Source organism: Schistocerca cancellata, chromosome 4 (genome assembly GCF_023864275.1).
Source record: "Schistocerca cancellata isolate TAMUIC-IGC-003103 chromosome 4, iqSchCanc2.1, whole genome shotgun sequence".
NCBI classification, from domain to species: domain Eukaryota; kingdom Metazoa; phylum Arthropoda; class Insecta; order Orthoptera; family Acrididae; genus Schistocerca; species Schistocerca cancellata.
This window is the reverse complement of record NC_064629.1, coordinates 712998117-713020909: the sequence shown is the minus strand read 5'-3', so window position 1 is coordinate 713020909 and position 22793 is coordinate 712998117. Positions and strand designations below refer to the sequence as shown.

Genomic DNA, 22793 nt, shown 5'->3' with positions numbered 1-22793 from the left:
TATAAACCCGTTCAGGCTATAGCAGCGTCACCTGCTGAGGAATGACTGCTAGTCAGATACACGCACCGTGCATTCAGTATCAGTGAGCGTGCTCTCCGTGTGTGGAATGAGGAGAGCGAGCGATCTATCTGTATTTGACCGATGGCAGATTGCGATGGTCCGGGGGCTCGGCATGAGCAATCGGAAACTGCACGACTTGTTGGGTGTTACAGGAATGGAATGCTGTTGCGAAACGAGGCGAAACCAAGGTGAAACGACGTCCAAATGCCGCGGGGTTGGACGGTCATCCCTCATTACAGATGTTGGACGTCGTAGGTTGGGCGGACTGGTAAAACAAGACATGCGGCGAACTGTGACAGACCTAACGCCAGACTATAATGCTTGACAGAGCACAAGTGTGCCTGAACACACAGTGCACCGAACACTCCTAAAAATGGGCCTACTCAGCAGACGACCCATCAATGTGCCTACGTTAACACCACGAAATCGGCACCTACGACTGAAATGGGCGGGTGACCATTGGCACTGGACGTTGGAGCAGTGACAGAGCGTTGTATGGTCTGATGAATCCCGATACCTTCTTCATCATGCCTATGGGTGGGCGCGAATCGTCGTCTTCCAGGGGAACAGCTCTTTGACACTTGTACTGCGCGGCGGAGACAAGATGGCGGCGCATCCATTGTGCTCTGGGGAACATTCACGTGGGCATCCTTGGGTTCAGGGGAGCTCGTGCAAGGCACCACGACGGCGAAAGAATATCGTACACTGGCTGTAGACTACGTACACCCCTTCATGAGGATCATGTCAGGAGTGTAATGGAGTGGTTCAAGGAACATAGTGTCGAGGTCCAGTTGAAGTGCTGGTCCCCCAACTCGCCAGATCTGAACCCAATCGAACACATCCGGGATGTAATTCAATGTGTCGTCAGAGATATTCGACCCTCACCGGAATCTATGGGAATTAGGTGACTTGTGTATGCAGATGTGTTGTAAACTCCCTCCAGCGACCTACCAAGGCCTCATTACTTCCATGCCACGACTCGTCGCCGTTGTTACCTGTGCGAAATACACTCCTGGAAATTGAAATAAGAACACCGTGAATTCATTGTCCCAGGAAGGGGAAACTTTATTGACACATTCCTGGGGTCAGATACATCACATGATCACACTGACAGAACCACAGGCACATAGACACAGGCAACAGAGCATGCACAATTTCGGCACTAGTACAGTGTATATCCACCTTTCGCAGCAATGCAGGCTGCTATTCTCCCATGGAGACGATCGTAGAGATGCTGGATGTAGTCCTGTGGAACGGCTTGCCATGCCATTTCCACCTGGCGCCTCAGTTGGACCAGCGTTCGTGCTGGACGTGCAGACCGCGTGAGACGACGCTTCATCCAGTCCCAAACATGCTCAATGGGGGACAGATCCGGAGATCTTGCTGGCCAGGGTAGTTGACTTACACCTTCTAGAGCACGTTGGGTGGCACGGGATACATGCGGACGTGCATTGTCCTGTTGGAACAGCAAGTTCCCTTGCCGGTCTAGGAATGGTAGAACGATGGGTTCGATGACGGTTTGGATGTACCGTGCACTATTCAGTGTCCCCTCGACGATCACCAGTGGTGTACGGCCAGTGTAGGAGATCGCTCCCCACACCATGATGCCGGGTGTTGGCCCTGTGTGCCTCGGTCGTATGCAGTCCTGATTGTGGCGCTCACCTGCACGGCGCCAAACACGCATACGACCATCATTGGCACCAAGGCAGAAGCGACTCTCATCGCTGAAGACGACACGTCTCCATTCGTCCCTCCATTCACGCCTGTCGCTACACCACTGGAGGCGGGCTGCACGATGTTGGGGCGTGAGCGGAAGACGGCCTAACGGTGTGCGGGACCGTAGCCCAGCTTCATGGAGACGGTTGCGAATGGTCCTCGCCGATACCCCAGGAGCAACAGTGTCCCTAATTTGCTGGGAAGTGGCGGTGCGGTCCCCTACGGCACTGCGTAGGATCCTACGGTCTTGGCGTGCATCCGTGCGTCGCTGCGGTCCGGTCCCAGGTCGACGGGCACGTGCACCTTCCGCCGACCACTGGCGACAACATCGATGTACTGTGGAGACCTCACGCCCCACGTGTTGAGCAATTCGGCGGTACGTCCACCTGGCCTCCCGCATGCCCACTATACGCCCTCGCTCAAAGTCCGTCAACTGCACATACGGTTCACGTCCACGCTGTCGCGGCATGCTACCAGTGTTAAAGACTGCGATGGAGCTCCGTATGCCACGGCAAACTGGCTGACACTGACGGCGGCGGTGCACAAATGCTGCGCAGCTAGCGCCATTCGACGGTCAACACCACGGTTCCTGGTGTGTCCGCTGTGCCGTGCGTGTGATCATTGCTTGTACAGCCCTCTCGCAGTGTCCGGAGCAAGTATGGTGGGTCTGACACACCGGTGTCAATGTGTTCTTTTTTCCATTTCCAGGAGTGTATGAACATACCGGCCAGTAGGTAGGTGGTCATAATGTTCCAGCTGATCACTGTAAATCACTAATTTTCAATAAAATCCTTTAATTTTCTACCCAAAATTATTTTAATGTTGTCACAGTTTACTTCAAATTAACTGCTAATTCTACTACAAAATAAAAATCACTTCATTTTCCAGCAGTAAATGGAGTAGGTGTTTCCGAAATCATTTCTTTCTTTCTGTAACTTGCAAGTTCTCCAGTGTAAAGTTACCAGCTGTATGTCAAATATTGTGAGTCACAGAAAACGCAACGAAGAGTCTGCATCAGCCATCTCTATATGTCTTCAGTCTTTTCACTACTTGCTCTGAAAGTCTGAATATCATGATGGTACTGAAGTCCTTCTAGGAAAAATAATGCGCTGTGTGTTTCATTTCAGCATGATAACAACTTTATTCACCGAGATATCAAAGCGGAAAACGTGTTCTTCTCATCACCAGGAGTTGTAAAATTGGGGGATTTCGGCTTCAGCACGCAGCTTACTGCAGGCAAGTAAAAAACATGTTTCACTTTCTTACATATACTTCACTATTCCACGCACATTTAATAAGTAGTTTCATGTTTCACTTCAAAACACTACAGTACTAATTACACATTTCTAGAATTAATTCTATAGATACTTTATAATGACAAAGATATAAAGCCCGTGTGTCTTAGCGAAAGCCACAATTGCCGGCCGCGGTGGTCTAGTGGTTCTAGGCGCTCAGTCCGGAACCGCGCGACTGCTACGGTCGCAGGTTCGAATCCTGCCTCGGGCATGGATGTGTGTGATGTCCTTAGGTTAGTTAGGGACTAATGACCACAGATGTTAAGTCCCAAAGTGCTCAGAGCCATTTGAACCATTTGAAAGCCACAATTGTCCATACAAACAGCTCCACAATGGTCCAATGAGAGACCTGCATTTCAAATTCTTTTGTAGAAATCAACGGGGTTTGACCAGATTAAAATTTTTTCATGAATAATTACAGAAAATTTCTGAAGGAGCTTATGTGTGACTCTCTTTAACGTTATTAATCCTCGTTATTGAAGCTGCTATTTCGCTGACATGGAAATCTTTCTTTTTCAGATTTTGGGAGTAGATACAAGGTAAAGTCTATACCAGTAATTACAGTAATACTAGGGTAATATCCCTCATGACTTTTATTAAACCGACTAATTCAAAAATAAGAAGGAAACTTAATAATTTAGGATGTAATAAAAAGCGAATAAAGTAAGAAATATTTTACTGGAAACAGTATTCCGTGGACGTGCAATGAAATTGATATGTTTGAGGCTGTGTATCGTTATTTGAAGTTATGAGATACTGTCATTTATTATTTTCATCGTAACGCTTTAGGATTTTTCCACCGCGTAATACAGTACAATTCTGTTCATGATTTGGAACTACTCTTGCAACAATTCAAAGTTTGGGAACTGATTCAAACCTGGCCAACGCTCCTTCTCTGCTTTGTTAATCACGATATCTCTAATCTGCCACTACGAGCGTTTCATGAACGTGTTGAGGTATTTTCTATAAGACTGTGAGCATTTATTGAAGTATGTAACAACTGAAGACTGTCCAGTGTGGATGTTACTGGGAGAAGTCTCAGGAATGGCGGCCACTATTTCCATAGTCACACGGAAGAACGAACTCTTCTCCACCGGAAACAAAACCGAAACAGAAACAAAGATATATTAAATTTTGGCCATTCACTATCGCTTTGAAAGACGTGGCTCTAATAAAATAGTAAAAGAACTCTAGATATTTTAGTTAGTCACACTCATTTTTGTTTGACCCACTCTGATAGGTATAACATTCTAGACGTCGATATGGAATCGTGACAAACCTGCGACGGAACGTAACGTTCCATTGACAGCAGTTTCATGATAGACAATTTTTTCTGATCCTTAATATTTGTGTATGTAAGTGACTAGACACTGAAAGCCTATTAACAAACGAGAATAAAAGTCTGTTCGTAAGTGATTACTTTCTAAACAATATCTAGCAAATATACAAACTGTGGAACTAAAGGGGAAAGCGGTAGCTTATATACTACATGTGTTGCTTACGCCTACCGGTACGTGCAGCAACACGTAAGAAATTCATATTCTGACACGAGCAGGGAAAAAAATCGTCACTAACGGCACAGCAGAAGCGGTAGATATTATTCCAATATTCTTCTTATTTAGATTTTTGTAATGTCCACTTCTTTTGAGTTTTATTAAATATTTTGTGTGTTATTGTATAAAGTCATTTGCACGATAAGCTATTTTACTTTCTTACATTTGTTAATGTAAATTCCTGATGTAAAGACGCATTCTTTTTGAATCGTGTAGGAACACGCAAAAACTTCCGTAATTATTTCAGATCGTAACTAAGAGTTACTAATTATATATCATTTTGTTCTACTAATTTGTTATGTTAAAATAAGTATCACTTTACATGGAAACGTCTCCATTATAGAAAAATATATTTTTTTTGTCATTTATAGTACACAGGTTTTACGACCACGTCCTATGGCTTATCCAGTATAGAGACTTTCCATAGTAAGCAGAAATGAAAATTTCGGTTGAAGTATTCCGTCTGATAACACAAGATAAGTCGTAACTGAGTCCTTAGTTACTGCTTTTCATATATCCAGTATCAATAATATCACTGCATGAAGAATGTTCGGAAATGTCGTTCAATTTTGTCTAAAGGAAGAAACCAGACTGCAGTAGCAGCAGCAGATATCTGTTAGCTGTAACTTGATTCCGGTGCGTAAATATCAATTACACAAGCTTAGCAGCACGAGCATAGCTGCCGTTGAGCTCAAGAACAACGTGACAAAATGCGATGACTCCACTCACTCGCTTAACAACTTTTCGCTTCTAACCTCATATGGGCCATCAGCAGCAGTCAACAGATAAATAAGCAGAGAGCATAATGGTTTGATATTATCCACCAAGTCAGTAAAGGGTAGTTTCAAGTGGAGCTTGAATCATATTTATTAATATTAATGGCTATTTTGATAACCGCCTCAATTAAAGGTGCCCGCGTTGGCTTTTGGAAATTAGAGGACGGTTAAATTCTGTTAACGGAGCGTGCGCCGATATTTTTTTGGCAAGGAGTTAATGATTAACAGGGTGCTCCCACCTACGTATCGTGCGAAACTCAGCCAAATTTGTATCACTGTGATTAGTTTCATCATAACACTACTGAAGTGAACATTATTGTTTTTACATTTCACCTGAGTACTTAGCTGCGGAGGCAGGCAGTCTTCTAAATATAAAGGCGTGATTACTTCAGGCGTAAACTGGACGTTAATGTGGTACACCTGTGACGAACTGTCAGAGATACTTGGTCTATGTGATGTCGCCGTTGACTGAGCACCGACCAGCCACCGTGTCATCCTCTAGCAGTGACGTCATTTGGATGCGGTGTTACAGAGGATGGGATTGGTACACCGCTCACCCCACCATTGTCAGCTTCCCAGATCTGGGAGCCACTACTTCTCACTCAAATAGCTCCTCATATAGCAACACGAGGCTGAGATCACTCCGTTCCAGTCCTGATACGAGGGATAAATCCCTCTCAGTACCAGGAGCCGAACCCGGGTTCTAAGCATAACTGGAAGAAGAAAAGAAGGAACATTGTGTTTAAGGTCCCGTCGACATCGAGGTCAAGAGATAGCGCAATAGCTCGGATTGGGTCCAAAACTGGGAAGGAAATCGGCCGTTCTCTTTCAAAGGAACCACGCCAGCATTTGCCTGGAACGATTTAGGGAAATTATGGAAAATCTAAATCTGGATGGCCGGAAGCGACTTTGAACCGTCTTCCTCCCGAATGCGAGTCCGGTGTAAACAACTGCGCTACCTCGCTCCGTTCCGCATAACAGTCAGAAACGCTGAGCCTTAGCTGAGGAGGAAGACAGTCGTATAAACACAAAGTCAAAATATAACTCACACCAGGAGGCTATTGCTGTCAAAAATAAGTCACAGTTCTTAATCTATTTGTGTATCGTACGAAACTCACCCAAATTTATATCACTGAGATTAGTGTCATCACAACACTACTGAAATGAACATTATTGTTTTTACATTTCACCTGAGTACTGAACTTACTGAATTATCCTATGCTCATAAAACATCCTGTCGACTACGAGGTCATTAGAGACAGAGGAAAAGTTCAGATTAGACTAAGCTAGGGATGGTTGGTTGGTTGGTTGGTTGGTTTGGGGAAGGAGACCAGACAGCGTGGTCATCGGTCTCATCGGATTAGGGAAGGAAGTCGGCCGTGCCCTTTCATAGGAACCATCCCGGCATTTGCCTGGAGTGATTTAGGGAAATCACGGAAAACCTAAATCAGGATGGCCGGACGCGGGATTGAACCGTCGTCCTTCCGAATGCGAGTCCAGTGTCTTACCACTGTGCCACCTCGCTCGGTAAGCTAGGGATGGAATTCGTCTGTGTTGTTTACGAAGGAAATACCGCGAAAAGAGTCCAGTATTTTAACCACTACGCCACTTCGTCCGGCTATTTTATATCCGGGCTATATACCTCACAGTCTATGGGCTTTTGCGTGAAACTGTATGATTCGCACTAATCTTTTCGTTTGATGATATACCAGGTAATTTAGTGAATATTTTAACCAGCATATCCCAAAATTTGGCCATACCGAGTTAAACTATGTGACCACTCAGCGCTCGTGATCAAAAGGAGATGTGACATAACATTTTTCCGTGAGTTTGTTTGTGCCAGCTTGACATCCTCTGTGTGCATGGTTGTCTCTCGTATCTACTGGAGGCCTCAGCGAGATCTTTTTACTACCACTGTTTTTACGCTGCGATAAATGGCTGTCGGTGGTACACCATCCATTGTAGACACGTTGCACAGTCCGCGTTGACGCATCAGCAAATCGAGCACTTTCATTCACAGTGCAGTCAGGCGCACGTATAAACACGATCCTCCTATCTACCGTTCTGTCACACGTTGATATCGACCCAGCTTACAGCGATGGCTCCATGTAACTGATTGGCACATACGCAACCATTTCACTGCCATGATGTAAGTTAACGGTGTAGGGTAGCAATGCAGACAGGTACAAGTTCTACACCATCCACAGCGCTCCAAAGCGACCAGTGTATTCTCTTGAGATGGTGGCTAATATTTTGTTCCCTTAGCATACTTGAATTCTTTTCCTTCCGAATGAGAGTGAGGAGCCACCGACCGATAGGCTTTTGAGGTAAAAACCTTTCCACTGTTAACAAAATTTTGCGAATTATCTTTAGTTTCTTAAACTTGCAATAACTGCAGAACTTGGTTAAGCAACCTGCTTATTAGACTTGTAAAACTACCGAAGGTTCCCGCAGTCATCGTAAGTAAGCGTAGACTACAGTTGTTTTCCTAGTATCTTTGGTCAGTTAAGGTCGTTCCCGCATTACCTGTACGTTAGAGGTATTGCATGCCTATCGGACGTTACCTCATATCGTTCGCTATCAGTGTCTTACTAGATTCCCCTAAAAACCGGAAGCGGTGAACCCCCTAGATACTGACTGAGGATATACAAAGGGCCGGGTAACCTACGGAACATTTTTGTTTTGTATTGTTATCCTCCTGTATGTTACTTAAGTAAGTAGTATTTTCAGCAAAAGTGGAACTGTTAATGCTTAATTCAGGTTTTATTCGAAAACTGTTGACTTGTAGCGTGAAACAGAGGTATGTTATGGTAAAAATTAAAAATACAACAATACAGATTTATCACAAAGCGCTAGAAAACGCAATATCGTCAACAAAAGGCAAAATAAAAAAATTCAAAACAAAAATACATCAGATATCGCTTCAATACTTCGTCCAACTTCTACAGGGTGAACTTTAGCAAAATCAATAAACTACAAGGACAGATTCCTGACTGGAAATGAGGAATAAATGATCTGTGAACATGTGTCCGAAAATGCGTCGTTTTCAAGGTAGATGGCGCTGACGAATAACAGTTCCTCTATCCATGTGCTGTGTGTTCCTTATGTGTTCCCTGTGTGATTGACGCAACGTACTGTAAGCATCAGAACAGTCCGGGATTCATGTCGAGAACAAGTCAAGAGAGCGTTTGTGTACCGCCAAGCAGATGGAGACGGTCGAGAGGTGGCATGGCTATACAAAAACAAGTACCCTCACAGACACCAAACACATCACATCATACAACACATCACACAACATTTCAAGCCATTTTTGGGCGTGTGTGTGATCATTGGTCCTTTCACACAGACGAACGTGCGTGGAGGCGGTGGACCGTGCGTATACCAGATATGGAGGACCGGTTTCTACAGGACACTGAGACGAACCCTAGTACAAGTTCCAGGCAAGTGGCCTGCCAACGTGGTGTGAGCCAAAGTACGATTATGTGTATCCTACATGATAACCGATACTATCACTATCACTTGCAACGAGTGCAAGGTTTCTCAGCAGCGGATTTCGTTCTACAGGAAGGATTTTGGCGATGGTTTTTGCACCAGGCCATCATAATTATGGGATATTTGTCACCAGTCCTCTTTACTCGTGAAGCAGTCTTTACCAGAATTGGTACCATCAGTCTGCATAATCATCAACTGTGGGCTACAGACAATCCTCTGTGAGTGGTTGAGTCTTCTTCTGAGCATCGGTTCAGCATCGGCGTGTGGGCAGGGATTCTTGCGACCACATACTTGGACCAGTTATTATTCCACAACGCGTCGACGGAGGAACGTACCTGATCTTCCTGCGGAATACTCTGTCTGGGCTGCTGGACAATGTGCCTTTGACAGTACGATAGGTTATGTGGTTTCTGGATGACGGAGCACCATCCCATTTCCGCATTACAGTTCGACGACACCTCGTCATCATCTTCCTGGTACGTTGCATTGGACGCGGAGGCCCTTTAGCATGGCTTGTTGGAGTACTGGACATACTCGTAATCCCTCTGGAGTTTTATCTATGGGGGCATCTGAAAAGCGTTGTGTATGCTGAACCTGTTCTTGAAATGCTGGCCTTTCAACAGCGTGATAACGACGACTGTGACACTATTCGGAGAGATCCCAGAACGTACGAAAGAGTGCATCAGTCCATTATGCGACGTGTGAACGCGTGCAGTGCATTCCATGGATACCATTTTGAACATCTGTTGATACGAGAATGCGATGCAGCTCTGTAGTGTGTTCCGGGACGATTTGTTGTCATTGCACGCACACCGTCTACTTCCGAACACATGTTTATTGGACCTTTATTCCTCCAAATGGTTCAAATGGCTCTGAGCACTATGGGACTTAACAGCTATGGTCATCAGTCCCCTAGAACTTAGAACTAGTTAAACCTAACTAACCTAAGGACATCACACAACACTCAGTCATCACGAGGCTTTATTCCTCCATTTCGAGTTATATTGAAGTATGAATTTACCATATGGATTCAAAGACAATGGGAGTAAAACAATCGATAAATAAGAAAAACAAAGAAAAACGTCGGGTCCCAGATTCTCTCTTACACATTCATTTGTTTTTTCCTTACGAATGCTACGGATCCTACCGGGAATCCTCCCACATACTACGTCATTTATGCAGCGCGCAACTCTACGATTTATGTTTGACAGGCCGAGAGCAGCAGCTGACGACTTTTTGCGGATCACCACCATACGCGGCGCCGGAGCTGTTCCGCGATGAGTCGTACGTGGGTGCGCCCGTCGATACCTGGGCGCTCGGCGTGCTGCTGTTCTTCATGGTGACGGGGCAGATGCCTTTCAAGGCGCACACCGTCGCTGCGCTGAAGAAGCAGATACTCGACTGTAACTACAGCGTGCCGCCATTCGTCTCACCGGCCTGCAAGCAGCTCATAGGTAACTAACTACACACTGTTAGTAGGGCAAAGTCGTTCCCTGTCGCACGCCTCACCAGCCTGCAAGCAGCTCACAGGTAACTAACTAGACAATGTTAGTAGGGCAAAGCCGTTCCCAGTCGCTGGGTGACGCTACTATCGCCTGTATGGGTTTATATCGATAGTAGGTCGGTAGCCATAATGTTCTGTCTGACCAGTGTATGCTGCACAGGGTTAATTGTACCTCCGGATTGCAGAAGACGACTCCACTACGCTACAATACATACACAAAATACACACACATATTAGTGGATAGAGCATCTCTCCAATTTTTGAACTCTCGCGACAGGTGCTCAGTATGGGAATCGCTTGTGATACAGTAAACGTCAATTTGTGTACACAGTTCATTGAAGTCGCTGCTGCTGCCCTGGAAGACACAGTGACAGCAGCCGTTCTGAAAATCTGTTCACTGAGTTGCCTTTATGCAGGCGAGAACTAGTTTGATGTGGCAATACGGAGCGCATGATTTGTCTGTATGTTCTGACACTTGTGCCTCATAGTAACACGATTCGGAAATTGAAAAGATGCTATGTCCACTGATAAGTGTCAATTTCCATATATCTTTTAGTTTTTGCGAAGTCATGTACTGAAACGTTAGAGGTACCCTGTATTGAGGAACAATATCCAATACTGAGGCAACGTCAGTGCACAATTTCTCTAAGCTTATCGCTAGTTTGGTTCCATCGAAGAATATAACCGAACATGAGTATCTTGCCACGTCTACACACACCATTCTATAAAATACATTGTAAGTAAAAAAAAAAGTCAGGACGCGAAGGAATTATCCGAATGTGACGGAATGCGGTAGATCTGATATACAAGTACAGACAAACAAATTATTAAATTTCATAAAAATATGAAGAAATTTTCAAGAGAAATACATTCACGAATTGAGCAAGTCAACAACGCTTTTCTCCACCTCTGGCCCTTATGTAAAAGGCTATATGGCTTAGCACTGATTAACAGAATTTTTGAATGTCCTCATGAGAAGAAACAGCCAAATTCTGTCCAATTGGTGCGTCAGATTTTCAAAATCGCGAGCCTGTTGGAGGGCACTGTCAATAACGCTCCTAACGTCCTCAATTGGGGAGAGATCCGGCGATCTTGTTGGCAACAAAATGAGACTCAGTTCGATGTGTGACTCTTCACTGAAAGCCATTCTACTCCAGTCAATGAAATACCAGGCTAAAGACGTGTCTGGAGAGGCCGCGGGCAACGGTAGGCTACCAACATGACTCCCATCCGCCATAAGCCCAAAAGCCAGAAGTGATGGTCTTACGTGTCATTTCTTTTCATAGCAGGACCACCTTGGTTGCCATCCGCAGCATCCTTACAGCACAGCGGTAAATCGAAGATATTCTGCGCCCAGTTTGGTTGCCCTTCATAGCAAACCAAGTTGGGCTTACATTTCAGCAATATAATGCCCGCCCGCTCAGGGCGAGGGTTTCTACTGATTGTTTAAGAGATGGTAAAACTCTAACTTGGCTAGCAAGATCGCAGGATCCTCCCCAATCAATAATGGTTCAAATGGCTCTAAGCACTATGGGACTTAACATCTGAGGTCATCAGTCCCCTAGACTCAAAACTACTTAAACCTAAGGACATCACACACATCCACGTCCGAGGCAGGATTCGAACCTGCGACCGCAGCAGCAGCGCGGTTCCGGACTGAAGCGCCTAGAACATTGTGGACAGTGCCCTTCCAACCGGCTCAGAATTTCGACGATCTGACGCGCCGGTTGGACAGAATTTGGCAGATATCCCTCAGGAGGACATCCATCAACTCCATTAATCAATGCCAAGCCGAATAACTGCTTGCATAAGGGGCAGAGTTGGATCAACGCACTATTGACTTGCTCAACTTGTTAAGCACTTTCTCGTGAATAAATCATCCAATTTTTATGAAATTTGATATTTGTTTGTACATGTACATCACTTCTACAGATTTCCATCCCATTCCGATAATTCCTTCGTAGCACGCTTTTTTTTTACGAGGTCTGTTCAAAAAATTCCGGAACTTCATCCACAAATTTTGTGTACGCTTGCCTTTTATTTTTGTGCATGGTCTTCTTCGAAATAATCTCCTCTACAATTGATACCCCGCTCCCAAAGCCGTTTCCACTTCCGGAAGCAGTCATGATACGCCTCTTGCTGGATCACACGAAACGCCGTCTGCGAATTTTCTTTTATCTAGTCTGTAGTTGCAAATATTCGTCCTTTCAATGGGGTTATCTACTTTGGAAATAAAAAAAAAAAAACATCGCAGGGGCCAGGTCTGGTGAGTACGGAGGATGAGGCAACACAGTGCTTTGGTTTTTTGTGCAGTAGTCACGCACCAACAGGGATGAATGTGCCGTGATGCAAGAGCCATAAATTGTCTCACCACATTTCAGGCCGTCTCCTTCTGACATTTATCGCAGGCGTCGCAACACGTCCCGATAGTACCATCGAGTAACAGTTTCTACCTGTGTCATGAATTCATGATCATCTAATCTTTCAAAGTCAAAGAAAACTATCCGCATGGCTTTGACATATGACCTGACGAGTCTTTTTTGGTCTTGGAGAAACTAATCCCAACCCATTGTGAAGACCGAACTTCGGTCTCAGCATCATAATCGTAGAGCCACGTCTCATCACCAGTTATGATCCTCTTAAGGAACAACTCGTTCTCCTTCGCACGATCCAAAAGCTCTCCACAGATTGCTAGGTGAAGATCTTTCTCGTCGTTACTCATGAGTCGTGGGAGGAACTTGGCAGCGACATGATGCATTCCAATACTCTGTGTCTGGATTTCATGACATGATCGACTGGAATGTTATATTCTGCATTCTCTCGGACACTCCGTCTTCGATTGACACCCACAATTTCGTTGACGTTCTTGACACGAACGTCGTCGGTAGACGTCGAAAGGCGTCCTGAACGACGGCCATCTTTAAGTTCCGTTCGGCCATTTTTAAATGATGTGAACCATTCGTAACACCGAGTACGGCTTAAACAGTCATCACCTTACGCTTTCCGCATCATTTGGTGCGTCTCTGTAAAGGTTTTCTTGAATTTCGCGCGAAATTTAATGCAGGCGCCTTGCTCCTCTAACTCTGCGATCTCTAAATTCGCAAACTGTGTGACACAACGTTTTACTCAATACAGCACTGAAAAATAGCTAAGCGACGTACAACGATGAAACTTCCGGCAATTACACATTAAACACTGGCGTGTGCAGGGATGAGAGCCAGATTTCGCTCCAGCTCACCATTGGTGGGAAATTACGAATGTTTCGGAATGTTTTCAAAAGACCTCGTAGTGTTTATTTTCAGCACAGTGAAACTTGGAGCGAAGTCTTGTGTTTATTATTACAACCAATCATGTTAAGCTTGTACTGTTCGAGATTTCACATTTGAAAGTAAGTAGCCACTCTCCACACACACGAGACATGATGAAAGAAATGGTACAACTTGAACTACCGTGTGGAAAAAGAGGGTTTCAAATTGACGCCGTTTGGCCCTCCAGATGTAGGTTTTCTAGGCGAGAGACCGTCAAACGCTTACTTTCCTTCTTTTACAAATTGCTTACTGCTTGGGGCAACCAGTCATCGTACAGAATTAGAATATGAAGAGTAATAATCGTTTACTTCCGTACAGTGTGTAATTTTTTTCTTGTGAGCTGACTGGTTACTAGGTTACGTTACCTGATGCAGCGCCTACCAGCCGGGAAGCCGAGGACGGAGACGAGTCGACCGCCCTGACTGGATCCGACAGCTTGACGCACCGAGAGTTATTAACTTGACGCGCTCTGCCTTGTACGGCCTCTCGCAGTTTGGGACACGTCGTTTGCATTTCTGCAACCTATGTAGAATCTAGAGCTTTTTAAAATTTGCAACATTTTAGCTGGCATGTTGAATAGTAATGAAGCACAGACTGATAACGAAAATGCAAAGAGGAATATTAGCAAGTGCATAAAAACACACTCCAAGTAAGCATCTACTTTCTCAAGTACAAGCTTTATGATACGCGATTTTCACACTGCGATAATGTGACCCTTCGACGGAATATGCCCGAGGTCCTACTAAATAACATTATTTTTTAGTCGATCTACGCACCAAGGATTTTTCTTTCATTATCACATGCAGATTTTCGCTGTAACTGATTTATCCCGAGTAAATGTAGTATCTCCTCGCTATTAGTGGAGCCATATAAGAACTAATCATAGCTTCAGTGGGATGCTTAAAGTCCATATGCTGGCACACGTGTAACAGAGGTAATATTCTTAAGCTAAATAACAAGTTATTTCTAGGCCAAATCGTGACGGTAAGTCGTATAGATAAGTAGATGTGTATTCGAGACACTACGTACAACTGTCCGCTAACAGCCATCGTATCGCTTCTAAAGCCATAAAGATCACCTAGAACAAAACTTCTGCACATATTAACAAAGCTCGTGCTTATTTAATATTAGGGAAGTCATGGAAGTAGAGTACAGGCCTCTTAGCGAATAACCTGACTCATCCTTAGACGCAATAGTAGAGTCGGGCGTACCATAGTTTAACGTAATATTATTTTTACTATTTACGATAGACGCAAACTAGGAGGTAGAGAACTTCTATAGCTATTTGAGGCTATTACTTCGAGACATTTTGCTGTGCCCATAAGTCACTGTAATATAAAATGTTTAGAAAACGTAGAAATAGTTGATGGCTATCAACTCTTGGTTCATAGACTGGATGCGATCTCTCAACACACAGATGGAATGTCATGCTCGTAAATAGGCGAAACGTTTCAACAGTCTATGACAATACCATCGCTAATCAACCCTTGGTAATATTCACAAACGCCACATACTCAGAATTAGGCATCGAGAACGATTTATGGTGATCAGTCACATTAAATTCATGAGAATAAAGGTAAACAAGTGTAAGCCACCTACAAGAGCTCGCAAAACCTTTCACGACCAGTCGTTGAGGATTTTTGTCAGCACAAAATTGAATTAACATAGGAGATTATTCTGAGCTCGTTTCCGTCAGTTTCATCGTGGAAAGGCTTGCGAGCTTGTATGTAGTGCTTACTTTGTGATTCGTAGTTACGGCAATGGTAACTCTCCACCCCACTCTACAGGAGCAGCTCAGACAGGTGGTACTGTGACGTGAAAATTACTGCAAAATGCAGTGACTCCGGCCGTCTCCCTACCAAAGGCTCCTTAGGCGTTTTCTCCGAAAAATAGCTCCTCTAATCTGGAGCGAAATGGAAACCACATCGCGTCACGTTGCTCTTTTCAGTTCCGAGCGCACAGTGAGCGCGTGAAGATACCAAGAAAGTAATGTTTCCCGCCAACTATGAGGGCCTGGTGAGAGATTTCACGTAACTGTCATGCGCTTCCTTCTTCACGACAATTCTGGGTCGCACGCTGCAGGGGCAATGAAGATGCTCCTGCTGCGTTTTCGATGGGAAATGTTTGATCACCCACAATACAGCCCGTAACTGATGGTTAAAATGGCTCTGAGCACTATGGGACTCAACTTCTGTGGTCATCAGTCCCCTAGAACTTAGAACTAATTAAACCTAACTAACCTAAGGACATCACACACAACCATGCCCGAGGCAGGATTCGAACCTGCGACCGTAGCAGCAGCGCGGCTCCGGACTGGAGCGCCTAGAACCGCACGACCACCGCGGCCGGCACCCGTAACTGACTCCACCAGAGTTTCATCTCTGGTCATATGAACCGCTGGCAATGAAGACAACATTTTAACACAGACAATGAGTTGTAGACCAGCGTAGTGAATTGGTGGAAAGAAAAATTGGTTCAAATCGCTCTGAGTGCTATGGGACTTAACATCTGAGGTCATCAGTCCCCTACATTTAGAACTACTTAAACCTAACTAAACTAACGACATCACATACACCAATGCCCGAGGCAGGATTCGAACCTGCGAACGTATCAGCAGCGCGGTTCGGGACTGAAGCGCCTAGAACCGCTCGGCCACAATGGCCGGCTGGTGGAAAGCACAGGCGTCTGCCTGCTGTGACGAGGGTATTAGAGAGTTGGTATGACGCTACGACAAATGTCTAAGTCCGAGTGGCGACTAAGTAGGGAAGTAGCCTGCAAAGTGTAGCTAACTGTTGCAAAAAATCATTTTTTATTTTCACAGTGGTTTCCATCTCGCGAACGATCGGAAGTTACTTTCCTAATAGATTTCGTCAGACATGCTGGAATAGCGAAATTATTTTAAAATGTAGGCAATTTAACCCCATTGTCGTTCTTAAAAATAAATCTTCCTGGTACCTCTTATCTTGGAAAACTTAATCCTTTTGGAAGCTAAAACTTCATCATGAAATTAAAACACTTTCCGCACATTGAAAGACAGGTAACTACTGATAAGGTTATGAAAAATCAACTACTTCTTGAGACGACGAGGTACGTTAAAGACGTAAAAATCATTTGAAATCTTTCTTCTCACATGTAGTCATCAGTAAATTTGCAGAATCGTCAACGTGATCCTCTTCTTGTAATAAAGTTCATCTTCTGAACATTTACAATTAAACTCAATTATTCATCTCTCTGAAATTTTCATTTTAATATGCCTATTCAAGTCCGACGTCTGCTTTCGATAAACGGATCTTTCAGTAGAGACTCTGTATCCACTGCATCTAGCAATAATTGCCTTAAGGACGTAACTCTGATCTCATTACGCATTTTTATTTTCCTATAGGTGTAAAACTTGAGCTTCTCCTGGAGTATAGAATGTTCAAACAATACATGTAAATGCAGACAGCTGACGTCCTCCCACAGTTTGGGATATTTCAGTAGAACATCCTGTCGTTTTCAAGGCACAAATGAGACGAAAGATGGCTGTGCATGGCAACGTAAACGCACGGTGGGCTAGGCTGCGTGAACCAGGAAGCAAAAGGCTGTGCGTGTGAAAAGACAACGCACATCGAAAACCACTAGCGCCACGTCGTAACCAAATATAACCAACGCCAGACGTTATTCATAGTGAAATACTAATTAACAACAAGAGAGCAAGTAGCGGTAACTATATCCTCCGTAGTTTGACTCGTGAGAGAGCAGGATTCCAGGCAGACTTTAAGCAAAACCTCTTTGTCTATTTATAAGGCCACATGATTGTTTAATGGAGATGATGATTTGGCTTAAATTCGACCTGGAATCCTGCTCTCTCTCTCTCTCTCTCTCTCTCTCTCTCTCTCTCTCTCTCTCTCTCTCCCTCCCTCCCTCCCTCCCTCCCTCTCGCCCCCCTCCCCCCCCCCCGATCGAACTACGGAGGGAGGAGTTTGCACTACCTACTCACCCGTTGTTAATCAGTATTTCACTACGAACTTAAGTAACACAAAATTGTCATCAGCAAAAGATACATATCAGACTGTCAGCTGTACGTTATTGGTAAACGTATTGAACAAGTAAACAACTGCACATGTCTGTGAACGAACTTTAACACAACTGGGAAACGCGCAAGAAATTGATGTCCGTATTGAGAGCGCCAGAGAGGCGCTTTTTTAAAAGATGAGTAATGTGTTTAAGGGCTAACACCTTTCAATCGAAACAAAATTAAAACTTCTATGTTCGTACAAATTTCCCATCGTTTTGAACTTTAATCAAGGCAACGGGCAAACGATTTGAGGCATTTAAGATGAGGTTGTATATGTAAATGCTAAGTGTATCCTGGACAGATGGAATTACAAATAACATTTTCCGCAAAATGAAGAAAGAAGTCTAAAACGCAGTAAAATCCAAAAAAAAACCATGAGGAAATCTGAAAAGTGCTGCCTCCGAATTTTTTATTCTGTTCTCAATATCTGTTGAGGCATTACATGTCATGCATATCACTCAGTCGACTTTCCAGCTTCGCTGACGCAAGTTGCAAGCCTCTGCCGCTAGACGGCTCCGAATTGTGGCGGTGTGAAACGTAACCATGTCTATGCTTAAGAAATGCCATGCTGTAATCGAGTTTAGAGTTCATAGAGTGCGTTCACACATGGAGCACCTTCTCCTTCAGCATGAAAATGCCACAGCACTCACGAATGCTGCGACATCTGCAACAGTCCGACGCCTTGAGTTCACTGTCATCGATCATCCTCCATACAGTCCCGAATGGCACTGTCCAATTTTCATCTGTTGCCAAAACTTAAGCAACACCTTCGGGACTTCCCTTTGGTAATAATGATGCGGTGCAAGCAGGGGTAAGGTTGTGGGTCTGTCAACATAGTCACACTCATCAGTGACGGTTTCAACAAATTGGCCCCTCGTTGAGAGATGTGTTCGATGTCAGAGTGACTATGCTGAGAAGTAAATATGTCGACGTGAAGAACAGAGATTTAGAATACTAATAAAGTTTTTTTTTTCATTTAAAGGGTTTAAGAGCTTTCATATAAAAAATTCGGAAGCATTACTTTACACCACGCTTTCGTACTATATCTCGGCTACATACACTGAGGTGACAAAAATCATGGGATACCTCCTAATATCATGTCGGATCTCCTTTTGTCGGGTGTAGTGCAGCATCTTGACCTGGCATGGTCTTAACAAGTCATTGGAAGTCCACTACGGAAATATTGAGCCATGATGGCTCTATAGCTGTCCATAATTGTGAAAGTGTTCCCCGTGCAGGATTTAGTGCACGAACTGGTCTATCGATTATGTTCCATAAATGTTCGATAGGTTTCATGTCGGGAAATCTGGGTGGCCAGATCAGTCGCGCGAATAATTCGGAACGTTATTCAAACCAATCGCGAACAACTGTGTCACGATGACATGGCGCGTTGTAAACCACACAAATTCCACCGTTGTTTGCGAACATGAAGTCTATGACTGGCTGAAAATGGTCTCCAAGTAGCCGAACATACCGATTTCCAGTTCAAAAATCGGTTCATTTGGACCAGAGGACCCGGTGCATTCCATATAAAACGCAGTCCACACCAGTATGGAGCCACCACCAGCTGCCGGCCGTAGTGGCAAAGCGGTTCTAGGCGCTTCAGTCTGGAACCGTTCGACCGCTACGGTCGCAGGTTCGAATCCTGCCTCGGGCATGGTTGTAAGTGATGTCCTTAGGTTAGTTAGGTTTAAGTAGTTCTAAGTTCAAGGGGACTGATAACCTCAGCAGTTCAGTCCCATAGTGCTCAGGGCCATTTGAACCACCACCAGCTTGCACAATGCCTTTTTGACAACTTGGGTCTATGTGTTCGTGGGGTCTGCACCACACTCGAACCCCGTTATCAGTTCTTACCAACTGAAATCGGGATTCATATGGCCAGGCCGCGCATTTCCAATCGTCTAAGGTCCAACCGGTATGGCCACAAGCCCAGGAACGGCGCTACAGGCGATGTCGCGCTGTTAGAAAAGGTCGGTCGTCTGCTGCCATAGCCCATTAACCTCAAATTTCGCCTCACCTTCGTACGTCCCACATTGATTTCTGCCGTTATTTCAGGCAGTGTAACTTGTGTGTTAACACTGAAAACTCCAGCAAACGCCGTTGCTCACGGCGTTCAGTGAAGACCACAGACCACTGTGTAGTCGGTGTGGTGGGGGGGGGGGGTAATGCCCGAAATTTGGTGTTCTCGACATGCTCTAAAGACTATGGATCTCGGAAAATGGAATTCCCGAACGATTTCCGAAATGGACTGTCCCTGGCGGCTATCTCCAACTTCCATTCCGCGATCAAAGTTTGTTAATTCCTATCGTGCAACCATTATCACATCGGAAATCTACTCAGATGAATCACTTGAGCACAAATGACAGTTCCGCCAGTGCAGTGTCTTTTATGTCTTGCGTACGTGATACAACAGACATCTGTATATGTGGATAAAGCTAACCCATGGCTATTGTCACCTCAGTGTAATGATTAATGGAAACAGGTGTAAACTGCTGCAGAACATTCTTTATGTAAAGATGCATGGTAAAGGAGGACGAGAAAGAAAGAGAACATCTTGACTAGGAAACTTAAGGACATGGGCGTTTTTGTATCCCGCCTGGGAGGCGGCGCGTGGGTAGGAACGAAAAAAGGTAATACAAGTCGGTACTGCTAGAACGATGTTTACTGGTGGAAAAACAAGGCGATAAACGATTAAATAACTTTGTACGTAGGTGCGATGCTGAAGCGAAGTGTCCTGGCTGGCTACACCTGATCAAAAGGGCTGAATCTGTCGCGGAGCTCGTAGACCTCGACAGCACCGGCTAGATGGCGCTGTCGTCTGTCTCTCGTAGTGCCAACTTGAGAAACTATTCCGTGGCATCGTTGCTATCGATACCACAGACGTCACATACAAGCTGGAAACTTTTGCGATAAGCGAAAGTGATATAACTGTGACGGTCACCAAAATCCGAAACGCATAGGCTCTAGATGATGATGATGATGAGATGATGATGATGATGATGGAAAGGATGAAGAATCGATATCGTCAGGCGTTAGTTACCTTTAGTTATGAATTGGTGCTAGGTGTTTGCGGTGTGCTAGCTTACTGAGCACACCGTCTTTCGTTTTCTCGTTGAAGCAATCCCTCCCGCGAAGTGTTTCGGTTGCCAAGCACACGATGTGTCTGTCGTATTACATGCGCTTCGAAAATGACGAAGCTTTCACCTGTCGAAATATTGGCGGTTGTCCAGAGCATTAGCCGGTTGCGTTCTAGTAAGTTATTTGAACTTTCCTATTGTTATCCCCGCACCAGTCCAGCTGAGTAATGTACTCGAGTAGATCCTGCCTGTAGCACAGGTTGAGACGCGTCATGTTGACCGCCGGTTGTGTTGCAGTGGGCATCCTGCAGCTGGAGCCGACGTCCCGCCTCTCGCTGCAGAGCGTCAGCGAGTCGGAGTTCCTACGCGGCGTGCGCATGCCCCGATCGGCAGAGGTCGGCGCAGCCGCGGCTTCCGGCGACTCGGACGCCGGCAGCGACCACGAGCTGCAGGCGCTGGAGAAGCTGGAGGAACTGGGCATCTCGCGAGACCTCCTGGACGAACACCGCGACCGCGGGAGCAAGAGCGCCGTCGTGGGCACCTACCGAATCTTGCTGCACCGCCTGGAGCGGCGTGCCGCCTCCGCGCCGCCCGACGCGCAGTCGCTCGCCGCCGACGACGCGGAGGACGGCGCCGCCGGCTCCAGCGGGGGCGGCGTGGGCGCGCTCGCCGCCAGGCTGCGCTCCGGGGGCTTACGCGCGCGCACGCGCAAGTCGGCCCGCAGCGGCACCAGTCAGTCCCGCGCCTGTGCGCTCCTCTGAGCGGCGTTCCGCTCTTCGTTTCTTGTACGAAATTGAGAAACAGAAATCTCTGAGTATTTTTGCATATTAAATGTTGAATGTTGACAACAGAATTCCTCCGAGAAATACAATAAAGTGACACTACCTACACAAAAATATAGTGCAATAACTCCTGCTAGAAGCAAACTACATTCATATGCATTCTGAAGGTTGGAGTCTTGTCGATGGAACCACTTCCTACTGTCAATTCCATGCTGTTCTCACATTTTCTTCTCCACCTTTTCCAAATACTTCTTCCTACGCCATCCTTTTTCCTTCTGTAACAGTATTGTCCCTTGAAAAATGTTAATAATGAAAGCGTTGTGTCCAATAATTTTTTTCTGTTTTCCATTTCCTTCAACAACACATACATTCGTTAACTTTCCTTAATAATTCCACGTCCGTTTTTTTGTCGCGCTAACTTCCATCATTTTTCGCCATAATCACATTTGAGCAACTGCGAGTCGATTCATTTCCAAGTTACCCACAGTCCAAATTCCACTTCCATATATCAGTGTACTCCACACAGATGTCATTGCAAACGATTTACTGACATCTGTAATAATATGGTTGCTAGTTAAAATGTTTTTCTTAGTCATAAAAGCCCGTTTTCTCAATGCTACCCTTCTCTTCATTTCCATTAAGAATCTATTACCCTCTGCGATTATACTACCGAGATAATAAAGTTGTTTCACCTGATCAATCCTGATGGCATAAATTTTTTATTGCTTTTAATTTTTTTCGTGTTTTTCGTTCTACCATTGCTGTCGTCTACTGTTTGTTCGCTTATTATTTCCATAATTTAAAAGTATTTAATAGAACTTGTAACTTTCTGTTCATTTCTTTTTCAGAGTTTCAGATTACGATGTCATCAGCGAATCTAATACAATGCATCCTATCATCGAAATAATTATGAAAAATCCGCCTCGACTGCACAAACTACCTGGTGTTTACCTAGGTTTCAGCGTGGGTAACGACGCCTTCTTCAGAACAAATATAAAACAGCTTGCCTAAATAGGCATAGACAAAGGCTAAAATCAGCACTTACAGCGGTAAGAACCCATAAAAATTTTTTACAAATACACGGTACATGTGTACCAAGTCAATAACATTACTTATCTCAACCCCGTATGTGCTGCCTCGCCCCAGCCAACGTACTATGGTCACAGGCTCTCC

The 22793-nt window shown here is 44.9% G+C and overlaps 1 protein-coding gene across 6 annotated transcripts in view; it reads left to right on the top strand.

Moving 5' to 3' along the window:
• The window catches only part of LOC126183466 (serine/threonine-protein kinase NIM1), a 486904-nt gene extending 464655 nt beyond the window's left edge, over window positions 1-22249 (top strand). Inside the window, exons 9-11 of one of the 6 annotated variants that reach the window (XM_049925470.1) lie at window positions 2904-3012; window positions 10104-10346; window positions 21136-22249. In XM_049925470.1, the coding sequence (XP_049781427.1) occupies window positions 2904-3012; window positions 10104-10346; window positions 21136-21599 (816 nt within the window). In that variant the 3' untranslated portion in view covers window positions 21600-22249. The remainder of the gene's footprint in view (window positions 1-2903; window positions 3013-10103; window positions 10347-21135) is intronic. The other 5 variants (XM_049925475.1, XM_049925474.1, XM_049925473.1 and 2 more) reach the window with 5 other exon arrangements.
• The last annotated feature ends 544 nt before the right edge of the window (window positions 22250-22793 follow it).